General features: G+C 53.0%; 2 protein-coding genes across 2 annotated transcripts in view; one reads left to right on the top strand and one right to left on the bottom strand.

The window, feature by feature from the left end:
• Positions 1-3345: 3345 nt before the first annotated feature.
• UBXN10 (UBX domain protein 10) lies at positions 3346-10599 on the bottom strand. Its single transcript, XM_047792450.1, has 2 exons — positions 10449-10599; positions 3346-4596 (listed from the first exon to the last, which is right to left on the bottom strand). Exon 2 carries the CDS (start codon positions 4579-4581, stop codon positions 3739-3741), a length of 843 nt encoding a protein of 280 aa, XP_047648406.1. The 5' UTR covers positions 4582-4596; positions 10449-10599; the 3' UTR covers positions 3346-3738.
• Positions 10186-13992, top strand: part of PLA2G2C (phospholipase A2 group IIC) — a 24344-nt gene continuing 20537 nt past the window's right edge. The window contains 2 exon segments of the mRNA XM_047791444.1: positions 10186-10252; positions 10401-10502. Coding sequence (XP_047647400.1) covers positions 10186-10252; positions 10401-10502 — 169 coding nt within the window.

Here is a 13992-nt window from a genome sequence, read left to right as displayed (position 1 = left end):
TCTCAGAGTGATTTTCAAACTAATGCTGAAGTAAAATAATCTAGTTTTCTTTGCAATTCTATTTAAAAGGCATAAAGGTAGATCCTCTGACCTTATAAAAGTCTCATCTAAAATAGACCCCAAGGAGTTCCCGGCATAGCACAGCAGAAACCAATCCAACTAGGAACCATGAGGTTGCAGGTTCAATTCCCTGGCCTTGCTCAGTGGGTTAAGGATTCGGCGTTGCCGTGAGCTGCAGTGTAGGTCGCAGAGGCGGCTTGGATCTGATGTGGCTCTGGCTGTGGTGTAGGCTGGCAGCTGTAGCTCTGATTCGAGCCCTAGCCTGGGAACTTCCCTATGCCACAGGTGCAGCCCTAAAAAGCAAAAAATAAAATAAAATAAAAAGATAAAATAGACCCCGACCACAGGAAACTGTGCACCTTTTTATCTTGACTTATTATGAAGCCGTTAATAAAAAGCTGTGTAAAGAGAAACTGTTTTGCCTCTTGGGGAAGGGTGGCTTTATTTGATGTTAGACACCCCTTTCAAATGGTGATAAGAGCCAAGTCCAGTGTATGGAATTCCTTAACATCGTAATGCCGCATAGAGGGATCTGTCACTAGTCTTTACAATTTTTATTTGGAATGGAAGCCTCAAGGCTTGTCTTAGTTTCTTTGTGAAGGATTTTCTGGGGGCGGGGGTCTGGGGCACTGCTGGCCTAGGGTCCCATTCACCTCACCTCTTCAGCAGGACTGCCCTGGATGGACGGCTGATGGCTGGGTCCCCAGGTACTTTCCGGGTGACGACTGTGGCGTTAAAACCACCTGCCATCTATGGGTGAAAATTTTTTGGATTCTAAATGATGAGTCATTATTTTTCCTGCTTTTCCTTCTGTGGGCAGGACTCATTTACCTACTGGACTTTGTATCCACGGACACCGTGGGGTAACCTGTCGTGAAGCTTTGTCCCATGCAACGTTCCTACCCTCACGAGTGAACCCCCTGGTGCCACCACTAGAGGGGGCAGGGAAGGGTTTCTTCTGCATCTGCTGGAGGCGGGTGGGGAGACCCGCAGCCATCTAGCCTGGGCCTCCCTCTAGGGTCCTTCCAGATAAAGCTATAGTGGCTGCCTTCAGCTGGTTTGAGTGGAGTCTAGAAGTGCTTCCACTTTTTCTCGCCAATGCGCTCTTGCCCGGGCGCCAATGTGGCACAGGGTGGGCCCTCTGTGATGACCAGTGACATGAATGACTCAAGTCAGTGACCATGGAGTGAGCCAACTTCAGACCTACCAGGGCCACCAAGCATGGTGTCCAGCCAGCTTAGCCCATCAGGCCAGGGGGCCTGGCTTCAGTGACACAGACAGAGCCAAGCATTCTGGAATTTTGATACTGTCTGTTCCCACCAACCTCAAAAGGAGTGTGCGTGGATGGTTGCGTGCATGGGATGGTTTGGGGGGAGAAATTTGGGGGTCTCTTCCAGTGCAGATAAGCTTAGTGCTCTGAGATAAGCTGAAGCGAGAGCTCCGGGAAAGTCAGTGTCTGGAGGCCCTGGGACGAGGGCCTGGATCTCACAGCAAAGCCATGTGCTTTGCCAAAGAGAAAAGCTAAGGCCGGGTTGCCCAAGCCCTCTGCCCGCTGGCGGGTGGTGGCCGAGGGCTTGGGCTGAGGTAAGAAGAGGAGCTTCTCCACTGACTCAGTTTCACACAAATCAATTTTTATTGTTAGTATCAACATTTTCCCCTGCCAAAAAAAAAAAGTTTATTAAGGTGTTTTGAATCTAGCCTTGTTCACCTAAGCCAAAATATCCTAAAATATTTCTATGCTTTGTGCGTTCCACTTTCTTCCACCACCCCAGAATTCGAAGCTAAATCTTTGCTGAAGCAAACCCCTAAAGTGCAGAACATTCTAACTCCTTCATTTGCTGAGATTTTTCTAAAAATCGCCTGCCTGGAGATATTACCAAGCCCCAGGTGGGTGGCATTTTATTCTTACCACAGAGTAGGTGGGAGCTGGTGGGAGGCTCTTCTCCACCTCCTGGATCAGAGGCAGATTTATGTGCCCGAGTCCTGGGTAGGAGGTGAAACTCCCGGACTGGGAGGACCAGGCTCGAGTCGCCAGTCCCTCCTGTGGGGTCAGCAGCAGAGGGGATGTGGCCAGCGGCGTGGGCCTGCCCGGGGCACCGCCAGCCCGGACTGGCCTTTGCGGTCAAGGGAGCAGCTGACTCAATGGTATTAAGAAATCTTGCAGAATATTCCCACATAAGCTATTCCAGAATGATCTGGGTGGTGTGGGATGCAGTTAGGACAAGGTGAGCCTTCTTCAGAGGAAACAGTGTGGGTATTTATCTCCGGGGCCCCGTATCGATTTGCTGGGAGTCAGCTTTCCAAGCACAGACCTGATCTGTGTGCGAGACGCGCTTATGGGCCAGGGGAGCCACATCAATAGGCGTCTCGAACTCCTGCCTCCTCTGAGGACCCAGCCAGCAGGGCTGCATATCAGTCCCCAGGGCTCTGTGGTGACCGAGCTCTGGGAAGACAAGGGTCCCCTGCTCTGAATGGTGATTTGGCCACAAGGGGACCCGGATGAGACGTGGGAGTCATGCTGAACCCACAGCACAAGGGAACATTGGCAAATATCCACGTCGCCACTTGAGAGTTGGAAGAACAAGACTGTGTGGTCTGCACCAGCTGCAGGTATCACAGTGATCGGCCGGACGACCGGGCCTCGGGTCCCAGCGCGGGCACATCAAAGTGACACCAGAGTGAGGCACCCTCTCTTTCCAGAGGATCCCAGATCAGAGAAGAGGGGTGCCACCATCCTCATAGGGGAGCCTCAGTGCTCCAAGGAGACACTGGGACTGGGGGTAAAACCACAGACCCACACCCAAATAAGCCAGCGGGCCTTTCCTACAGACTTGGGCCGATCTGGAGGTTTGTGCCATTTAAAAACAAAAGATTCCATTACGGACAAAAGCAAAGGACATCCGATTGATGGCACTGGCTTTCCTCAGTTTGGGACACATTTTGTAGCACAGACAGCAGCTACCAAAAATTGTAAACCTTGTCAATCTCCATTAAAAATAAAGCAGCTACTGGCTCATCTGTGCTTGTGGAAAGGATTTACTTTCCAGCTCCTGCATTCCTTTAGAAAGGGTGGTGGACTGGGGATTTGCATTAGCTAAAGACTCATTCTTTCCTCTGAAACCACCTCCCACAAACCCTAATCCCCGAAAAACTCGAGTCACTTGAGCTTGGCCAAAGGGCTGCTCCCAAGATAAGGCCAGCCGCCTGTTTCTTAAAAATGCCTGCCGGAGACGCAAACGCCAGCACAACAGTTCCTGAACCCTGGTTATTTACCAGACCAGAATCTTCTCTGGGAAGTGTTTAATCCTGCATCAAATACAGAAAGGCAAACCACTGGCTTCAGGAGAGTGCAAATTCATTGTAAAGGCTAGCAGGCGCTTCAGAAAGGACCCGAGGAGAAAAGGAGAAGGCGGCCTGGTCACAGCTGTTCCAGCTGGTCACTTGCCAGTTCACTCTGGCGGTGGAGAGAATTTGCCAACCGGGAGAGAATTTTCTTAAGGCACTGGGCACATGTGTAGATTTCACTGCTTCATAGAAGATGCTCTGAGGGTGAGCGTCTCAAGAGGCACGGCTTCCCCAGGCTCACGTGGCATTTGGAACCAAGCCGCCCCGGAGGCCGTGGCACCCAAGGATACTCCTTGCTCAGAGACCCAGGACCCTGGCTGGGCAGCAGCGGACTCAGGGCCATCCCTCCTTGTCTTCCCGGGCGATGCCCAGCGCCGACCTGTGGGCGATTCCACACTCCTGCAGGGACTTGGTGAGGTCAGAGAAGCGTCTCCGGGGCACCTCCATCGTTTCGATGCTGCAGTGTCGGTAAGTGGCCTTGTTCTTGTGTTCGGCCACAGTGACGACAGTTTGCAAGTCATCGGTTGGCCGGAAGTGGCGGACGAACCTGCGGCCTGACGGTGACCTGACAGCAAGCAGCAGCCTTGGCTCTTGATCTGACGGTTCCTCCAGATCTCCAGCCCCATAGGAGCTTTGCCTCTTGGGCCGCATCACGAACTTCCTCTCTGGGGAACAAGGCCGAGCTCTGGCATCTTCTCCGCTCATCCTCAGGGTGCCTGTCTCCTTGGGGTAAAGACCCTGGAGGCTGCTCCGCTGCAGGGCGCTGGTCTTTTTCGAGGTTGTTTCCAGGGCCCCCTGCGCCAGACTCTTCCTCTTGATGGAAGGGAGGACGGGGTATTTATTGAGGGAAGAGGAGGACCCGATGGGCACCTGCTGCAGCAGCTCTGGGATCTCATCGGGAGCCCACTGGTTGGGAGACTTGGGTGTGCAGGCTCCTGGTTTCTGGCTGCTCGGTGACTCAGAAGGAATGGCCGGAGGCGGAGACGGCGCACGGCTGGAGCACACCTCCGGGCCCCGGGGTCTGGGCAGACTGGGCCGGGTGCGGCCCTTGGCGGACTTGGGCCTTATGACATGCATGTTGAGCGAGTCCCGCTGCCAAAGGAAGCTGTCAGCTGCTGTGCTGACTGCAGTGCTGCATTCGGGGGGGGCTATGTTCACAGGGGCTTCTGTGGCCATTGCTTCTCAAGACCCCTAAGGAAGCAGGAGAAAAGAGGAGGCCACGGTTAGACTTTCTGGGACTTTCTGATTCTGAGCCATTTACTCCCCAGGGGCCAGAATCAGGACTGGACACGACGTGGGAAACGTGGGAAAGGGGGGCTTCTCTCTGGATTTCTGGCATCTGGAGAAGGGTCCTCATTACAATTCATTCATTCATTCATTCATCTATGCATTCATTCATTTCAGGCATTGGAATATAAGCCCTTGCAACTGAAATGATTACGGTGAGGAAACCCTGGCATTCCATCCACATGTAAATAGATAATTTCAAAGAGCAATAACTGCTCTAAGGAAAATAAAATATTACACCAGAGGGTGACCAGGGGAGGGAACAATTTCTTATTCTTAAAGGTAGGCGGTTGCTTTAAGCCGAGAGACCAGAAAGATGAGCAGGAATAAGCCCTGTTATGATTGAGAGCAGGGGTCAGCTAACTTTTTGTAGAAATAGTTGTGGCTTTGGGAGCCACCTGCTCTCTGATCCAACCACTCAACCCCCCCTGCAGCATAAGACAGACATGCAGACAATACGTGAACAGAGGACGGTGGCTGTGTGCCCAGGCAACTTTCTTTACAAAGACAGTGTGGGCCAGGTTTGCCCCTCCTTGACTAGGAGGAAAGCTTCCTGGTGAGGGAAGAGCCAGGGCGGGTCCCGAGGCAGGAATCTGCTGGGCCACAGGGTGGGGAGCCCTCCCCAGGGGGGCCTCTGCCACCCCACGATCAAAAGATTATCTCAAAAGCACAAGAGTCACCCCGCGGTCACTGGGCAGGGAAGCCAAGCTTCACTTGAGAGCTGAGAGGTAGGCCCACCACTCACTTGCCCTTGGCTCCAGAGCTTCCCGCCACAGACAGCAGATGGCTAGGCCCCGGAATCAGGGGACGAGGCCCCCTCGGTGAACCCCGGGTTCCCTTGCTCCCTCCAGCCTGTCCTTCCTCTTTTCGCATCACCTGTAGCCGGCCCTTGCTTTCTTTTTCCTCTTCACCATCTTTTCATGCAACCTCGCTAGTTGCTCTGCTCAAATCTCTTCATGCAAGACCCCTCCACTGCCCTCACTTTGTCATTGGGTGGGGGGCAGAGGGAGCAGGACCCCACTGCTGATCCCGCCTGTTCCCAGCCCAGCTAGAACGCACAGGCAGGCACTTGGCTTCTAGGCTGGGGGCCCGCAGTCCCTCCCTGTCAATGGCCAGACAGCACCTATCTTCGGCTTCGTCCATCCCTATGACTCTCCTCCACCCGTGTGATGCGAGTGTATAAGCGAACAGGGGTGGCTGTGTGCCCAGAAAACGTCCCTCGTGGACACTGACAGTTGAATTTCACATCATTTTCATGGGGCACAAAGTACTCTTCCTCTTTTTATTTTTTTCAACCATAAAAAGTGTAAAAGCTATTGTTACTCATGAGCTACACAGAAATGGTGGTGTGATCTGGCCTGTGGGCCATGGTTTACCAAACCCCATCCTAGGCCAACCCCAAAGGGGACTCTGGGTACTCACTAATTCTACAGGTGTGTGAGCCAGAAGGGCAGAGCCAATGCCCAAGGCCACCAAGCCAGCCAAGAGCAGAGCCGGAAGAGAACCCAGGTTCTCAGGACCAGGCTTGGCTTCCCCGTCAGCACCTCCCTCCCTCTGCTTTAGCTGTTGACATGTGTCTTCCCATACACCCTGTAAACATGCTGAGGGCCCCTGCGTTTGGATCCCCCACTCGCTGTGCTGGGGAGCTCTGCGTGCTAATGAGGTCACACAGAAGCCACGTTCTGAAGCAGAGCGAGAGGCATGAGCGAGTCTCCTGCAGGCCTGGAGCTGCCAAACCAGTCCCCTCCTTTTCCTGGCCTCCTCATGAACATGGTTACTATCTTTTACATTTTTTTCTTTTTTTTCTTTTTTGCAGCCACACCTACAGCATATGGACATGCCCAGGCTAGGGGTTGAATCAGAGCTTGCAGCTGCTGGCCTCAACCACAGCCACAGCAACGTCGGATCTGAGCCCATGTGCAACCTGTGCAGCAGCCTGCAGCAACACTGGATCCTTAACCCCCTGAGCGAGGCCAGGGATCCCACACACATCCTCACAGAGACAGCTTTGGGTCTGTAACCCGCTCGGCCACAGCGAAGACTCCAACAGCGTTACTGTCACCTCTTCTTCCCAGCCCCTGGTTGCGGCCTTCCCAGGATACTGCAACGTCCTGGGCTCCCTGCCTCCCTCTGAACCCTGACCACTGCTGTGACGATGACTCTCCCCCTGGCAGCCTGACCAGTAGCTTCCCAGGGCCTTGTGGGCCCCCAAAGGCAGCATGTTTGGGAGCAAAGGACACAAGACCCAGTGTTGTAAGACCTGGGTTCTATTTCAGGTCCTGCTGAGTTCCAGCGGGGCCCCTGGGGTAGTCAATCCACCTTACTGGTTCATCACTTTCCTCATCTACAGAATGAGCTGTATGGGAGTTCCTGTCGTGGCGCAGTGGTTAACGAATCCAACTAGGAACCATGAGGTTGCGGGTTCAATCCCTGGCCTTGCTCAGCGGGTTAAGGATCTGGCGTTGCCGTGAGCTGTGGTGTAGGTCACAGATGCGGCTTGGACCTGGCATTGCTGTGGCTCTGGCGTAGGCTGGTGGCTACAGCTCCGATTAGACCCCTAGCCTGGGAACCTCCATATGCCGCGGGAGCGGCCCTACAAAAGGAAAACAAAAACAAAAACAAAAACAAAACAAAACAAAAAAACACACACAAAAAACAGAATTAGCTGTATGACTGGGAAAACATTATTTAACTACCTCTCAGCATCAGTCTCCTTACCTGCAACGTGAGGCTAGTAACAGGAAATGATGTAGGAGAGCCGGAAGCACCGGGCTTGGTCCAGAGGAAAGGCTTAATTCAATGGTGAAGGTTTTTTCTGATTTTTGGTTTTGGTTATCTGTTTGTTTAGTGCTTTCAGTAATTTTAGGCCCCAAGGTCTCACCTGTTGCTTCAGAGCGTTTCCCCAGGGTGTCTGCGGTGGGTCACCTCTAACCATCGAACATACACCTGCCTGGCCCGGTGCACGGAAATGCTGGAAGGTTGATGCCAATGAGCTCCTGCCTATGATACGGTCTCAGCAAATGCTAATACAGTCCTTCTAACCCCACACATTCATCCCACATTTGCCTCACATTTACTGGCTCCAAGCCGCCTTCATTGCGCCATCCTGAGCAATGCAATTCCAGCCCCTCGGCTCCCCGTGCAAAGATGCCCATTCTGCACATATTATCATTATTACCTAATTTAATTTAATCTATGTATTTATTTTTGTCTTTTTAGGGCCGCACCCGTGGCATATGGAGGTTCCCAGGCTAGGGGTCGAATTGGAGCTGTAGCCGCCGGCCTATACCACAGCCACAGCAACACAGGATCCAAGCCGCATCTGTGACCTACACCACAGCTCATGGCAATGCCAGATCCTTAACCCACTGAGCGAGGCCAGGGATTGAACCGGCATCCTCGGGGACATGAGTCAGATTTGTTTCCACTGTGCCACAACGGGAACACCATTATTGCCGAATTTTAGAGTGTATCTCTCTCCTCACCACTACAACCTCAACCAAACACAATACCCCTGTGGATTCCGGAAGCCCTCCTCAGTTCAAAGTCTGCCCTCTCAACTGAAAGGCCTCCGTGTTGGCTCCGTTCTGCTCACAGGCCGAGTCTTTCCACACTCCCGTTCCCCCTGTTGAGTCTTTCACACCCAGTCTGGCTGCTGGGAGTCCGGGAGCCTTCTCCTCAGGAGCCTTCTCCCTGGCATCAAAAAAGCCTGCCCAGCTCCTTGTTGATTTAAGCTATTTTCTGATCAACTGTGAGGAATGTGGGGCTATGTTCCCCCCTGGAATTTTCATCTCGTTCTCAAGTCTTGCACTTGTCATGAAGCAGCTCCGCCCTAGAACTCAGGGTGGCACCCAGGTCCCAACTGTCCAACTGTTCTGCCAAAGAGAAGCTCAGCTGGTAAACCACCTCCCCCTCTCTGCCCACCCTTCCCCCTCAAGGAACAGACTATTAATTCGCCACAGCTTCGACAGAATTATCACAGACTTGGCTCCTAACTCCCACACATGCCTGGGGAAGGTTTAACTGTCAGTAAGTTTGGTAACTTAGAAACCTCTTCCTCAACAACTTTGATGAGGAAAGTCATGTGTTCTCCCCGGCTCTCTGCTGGATTATTTTTAACAGGAAAAATCGAGTATGTGCATGCACTTTCCATACCTTTTGGTACTATATAATTATCCGTGTTCGGGGGGTGTCACATTCAAGGCACCCTGATCATAAGATAACATGACTGCGAACCATCGCAGAGAAAAACCTCAATTATGACTAATTCCGCTAAGCCCACTCATGGTTATTTAGAGACTAACACCTCCTTCAGGTAAAAGCGTTCCATCGAACCTGCTTTCATAACCCGCTACCTCCTCCTGAGTGCAGGGACCATCTGTTACATGCAGGGCGCACCGACGCTCCCATGGGGGGTGGGGCGGGGAACAGGTGTGTGGGGACCTGAGCCAGCTGCGCCTCTATCTTAACACCTTGGGTCTCGAACTCTTCCTGCCGGCCTCAGCCCAGGAAGGCTTCTGCCGCGCCCAGTAGCATCCCTGCCCGGCTCATCCTGCCACCTTTAGGCCTGGCAGATGCTCAACAGCAAAGTGATTTGCAAAGTGATTTGACAAGATTTGGGCGTAGGCTTCCATCAAGCTGCCAGTTGAATAGGCAAGTGGCCTGTTTACTTAAACATAATGGCTGCACCCCAGAGGCCTGCCAGGAGTCAGGAAACAAACATGGATAACTGTTCCCAAGGAACTGCCAAAAGGGCAGGTGCCCATTCCTTAAGATTAATTGCCAAATCAACTGGGAAAAAGGAGAATGTGATAGCAGAAGCGAAAGCCATATTCCCGCTTTCCAAAGGCGCTCGCCTCCCACCATGGGGTCAGACTCCCCCCCCCCCATTTCACTCACAACCCAAATCTAAACCTACAAGAAATGCAAGAAAATATAACCACCCACATACCATCTGCTGGTACCTACCAAGAATGCTTACATTTGAATTGGTCTTTTAAAAATGTTTATCAGTTAATATATCCCCTGCCCATCACCTCCCCTCCTTGTGAGGCTTTTAGGATGAAGATGCTCTGAAGAACCAAGATGGTAGTTGGCCTGAGAATGAGAAAACTTTGGTACCATTCCCTGTTGTACCCAGGACTAATGATTAGAACATACACTGTCCTGTGCTGAGTTCCGGGGAGTGGTGAAATTGGATCACAAGCCACCAAGTGATCAAAGGTTTGGAAAAGGAACTGGGGATGATTCCAACAGCAGCAGGGAGGGGCTGGGAGGGGTACTGGCAGCTCTAGAAGGAAGCAAGCTCAGGCAGGAGGAGGGAGGTGGGAGGAGGGGCAAGAAAGAGCCTCTAGAAAGTGAGTTGACTTGGGTGAAAGATCACAGGTCTGGGAGAGGCTCCGCTCTGGTTCTGGTCTCTGGTCTCTCTGTGTGATGGGACGTCCCCTTGACCCTCTCGGTCTCTGTCCGGTCTGTACTGCCAGCCAGGAGGGCATGGCCCAGTGCTTTCCTAGGCTCCTCGGCTTCCGCAGAGCCCGGGAGTTGTCCCACTCCGGCAACGGTGAGCTCTGGCCGGACTGGGTTTGCCCCTGGGGATTAGCCGCTTCCCTCCAGGCCCCTGGACCGTCTGCAGGGGTTCGCCCCCAGAGGAGGCCCGCCGGGGCGACGTGACACAGGATTAGGGTCTGGCCTCTCTCGGGCCCTCCCAGGACCCCGGGAGGCCAAGGACAGGACCCGAGGGCAGCGGCCACGCTCACCTCGCAGCGACGCTCCATCCGCCACCGCCACTGTAGCTGGGTTCAGTCCCGCTGGTAAACAGCCCAGGTCTCCCGGGCAACCGCGCCGGTGGTGCTTCCGGTCTGACCGGAACCGGCCAGGCTGCAGCGGGTGGGGGCTGGGCCCGGGGCTGGAGGCGGGGGCCCTAGGAGGAGAAGGGAACCGGGGTCTGACCTCGCCTTCCTCCTCGTCTCCTCCACTCCCCTGCCTCGATCCCTATCTCCTGGGACAGAGGGCGTCCAGGGGGAGGCAAGCCCTGGCCTGGGAACTGGGGGGAGGGGGTGTCTCCAACCCCTTTTGTCTCTTGTGACCTTGGGTCAAGCCCTGACCCTCTCAGTGTCCCTGAATTTTCAGATGAAGCTCCTGGACTGACTGATGCTGGCAAACCTGGGAATCTGAGAGGCTGCTTGTAGGGCAGCTGTTTGGGTCGGGGACCTCTCCTCTGCCCTCAGTGCAACCCTTCTGCACCAGTTCCCCTCATTTCCACATCAGCCCCCCACTCCAGAGCCACATCGGAAACCTAGTCATCAACGACATCTGCCCCTGCTTTGACCCTCCTGACCAGGCCCTCTTCTACTTCCAGCAACTCCAGCCATTTCAACCATGTTTTTCTTCCAACACCTTCCAGTGGCTGTCCACTGCCCTCTGTCCTTTCTCTCTACCTGTTAACCTACTTCTTCCCTGCTCTGTTGAGTCCTAGCTCCATTAGCTCAACTGTTCTCTTGCAATAATCCTTTCCTTGTCTTGCTGTCTTTTTATCACCCCCCCCCCCCACCTGATGAAACCCCAACCAGCCCACCTACACCAAGGTACTGATGTAATGGAAACATGTGGTCTCCAACTTCAGTTGGACCCTCAACCCCACACAGAAATCCTTCCACTTTCCCCAGCTCAGTTTTGACTCCTTTCTCCTCGGTGTCTATTGCAAACCTTGTCCTCTCTCCTGAAACCTCTCACCTGTCCTGGTTTCTCCTGCTGCTCCGAAGATGCCCTTACTTCCCTCTTCCAAGAGGAAATAGAAGCCATCATAGGGAAACTTTCTCAGCTTTCTGCCCTTCAAACCTGCCTACCTGTGTCTCCTTGCTTTTCTTCCTCCCTCCTATTCTAATGGGAGGGGATCCATCCTCTCTGTTCTGTCCAAGATTGACTGCTGCTCCAGGGCGGCCCTGAAGCCTGTTCCCTGCCATGGGCTCACACGTGTACACACCCTCGTCATACTCCAGGACCTTTGTTCCCCCTGTTTACTCTGCCTAGAAGATTCTTCTCCCCTCCCCCAACCCCTCAACCCCTTCTCTTTGCCTAACGCCCACTTACCCTTCAGATCCCAACTTAATAGATGAGCATTTTCTTCCAAGATGGAATTAAGGTAACTTCAGAAGGAGTCCTAACTGGACCCTTTATCTGCCGGGCACTGTTCTAGACCCTTGGAATTTGCAGAGGCATAATGAGGGACTGCATCAGTAGAAGATGATGTTAGCAGACATTCAAGAACCAGGTCATCAGAGGAAAGAATTCAGAATCACTATCTAGCATGGTGGCAAGATATTTGCTCTCTTGTCTATCCTGACACATGGACACAGGATCGTAATAGAGCACAGCTCGGACCCTCCTGCAGGGTGTTCATGATTGGCTGAGAGGACAAGTCACATGAGCCTAAGGAATTACCCATCAGATTCTTTTCAGTACAGTTTGAACCCAGGGCGGAACAGCAGCTCAGGCTGGACGTGATTATGTGCCAAGTGATTGGTAGGGACAGGGAGGTCTCTGGAGGTCAGGGACAGAGGGAGTGGTTTCAGCAGCAGTGTTTCTGATCGGTGGGAGCTGCTGGTGAGGGCCTGGGCTGGGCAGGCCTCCTGCTGGGGTCACCCCCTCACCCACCCTGGACATCTAGGGAGGCATCTAAGGACCCAAGAAGGTGCAGGAGGTAGAGGTTTTAGAAGCTGCTGGTTTTGCAGCTCTGAGCTGGTGGCTTCCTTGCTTGTAAATGACTCTGTCAGGAATATCTAAGCAATGCTCCTCAGCTCTTCAACGCCCACCCCAAAAAGATTAAAGTGGATTCTTTGTCAGCTATTTTAATATCACCTAAGAATTATGCAATCTTTTGGAAAAATCAAATCGGCTTCTCACCCCGTTGGTGTGTGTGAGTGTGTTTGTGTGCGTGGCCGCGTCCCGATGTAGGCACACAGTGACACGATGCTTATGCTAGGGTCTGTTTAATATTCAGCAGCGTGTGCCTTTGGCTCCCACGTACTGTGGAATGCACAGCCCTAAGGGGAAGCTGGAGGGAAGGAGAGGCAGCCGGCCAGGGGATGGCTGCACCTGCCTGCTCTTTATAGAGAGAGCAGGCTCTGCTGCCTTTGTCTTCCCTCCTTCTTCAAAGAGGATGTCTTTTAAAGGATGAACCCTGTAACGCCAAGTCGCTGGCACACGTACAAAGTAGATTCTAAGTAAATGTGGCTAGAGGTCACTGGCCTGCCACCTTAAATGTGGACTCACTTTCTTTCTAGGCATAGGTCTTTCTCTACTCCCCAGTTCTCTCCCTGGGGTCCAGCCAGCTTGTTCTCCAAATAGGCTCTCAGTTTTTTCATTTCCAGGGTCTTTGCACATGCCCGCCAGATCCTGCTCCCTTCCTTGCAGTTAATCCCAACTTACTGATTCTTGAAAGCCCATCTTAAAAATCACCACTTTCTTGAAGGTCTTTCCTGACCATACTCACCACCTCCAACCCCCCCGTGTGCACGTGCACGTACGAGCACGCGCGTACACACACACACACACACACACACACACACACACACACTCACTCGTATGCTTTATCTGACCCCTTTTGGTCTAGTGGAACATGCCCAAGATGGCACTGTGGATTCTCACACCATCAGTTTCTTGAATCTTCATGACTCTCCTCCTTGCCAGTGCAGTTGTAGAGTATATTGAACCTCAGGGCTCTCCAGCTTAATGAGCAGCAGAGCAGTTTGATAACCCCAGTCCCACTGATTCCAAAGCCCACCCTGGACCCCAGCGCCCCGTCTCCCGCCCCGGCATTCCCACCTGGCCCTTGACTTGTACCTGCCTCTTGCGCTGGTCATGGGGCTGCAGGCATGACGTCTGGAGTCAGGACTTGAGTTTGAATCCCAGCTCCACCACTTGCTGGCTGAAGACCCTGAGTAACTGCTATAACTTCTCCAGACCTCGGTTTCCACATCTGTAGAATGGAGTTGATAGGGATTGGATGGTTGTGAGGGTGGATGACACCTAAAGGTCTTAGCGGAGTGCCTGGTGCCTAGTAAGTGCATGGTGATGGTAAAGTTCATTGTCCTACTGTTCTCATCTCACAGTGCACATCTCCTTCAGTAGGTTATGAGCTCCCTGTGGGCAGGAGCTTGCCTGTGTCTGAGTCTCCTGCTTGGTCCACACTGTGCCTGCTATGTGGTAGGTGCTTAGCAGGTAAGAATTAATGATAATGGTGACGTGGATGGCACAGCTGGATTGTCCATGAGAGATCCTGCAAGCTGCCAACTGGTACCC

Source organism: Phacochoerus africanus, chromosome 8 (genome assembly GCF_016906955.1).
Source record: "Phacochoerus africanus isolate WHEZ1 chromosome 8, ROS_Pafr_v1, whole genome shotgun sequence".
Classification (NCBI taxonomy): Eukaryota; Metazoa; Chordata; class Mammalia; order Artiodactyla; family Suidae; genus Phacochoerus; species Phacochoerus africanus.
Note: the sequence above shows the minus strand (reverse complement) of the source record. Positions and strands in the feature narration are given on the sequence as shown.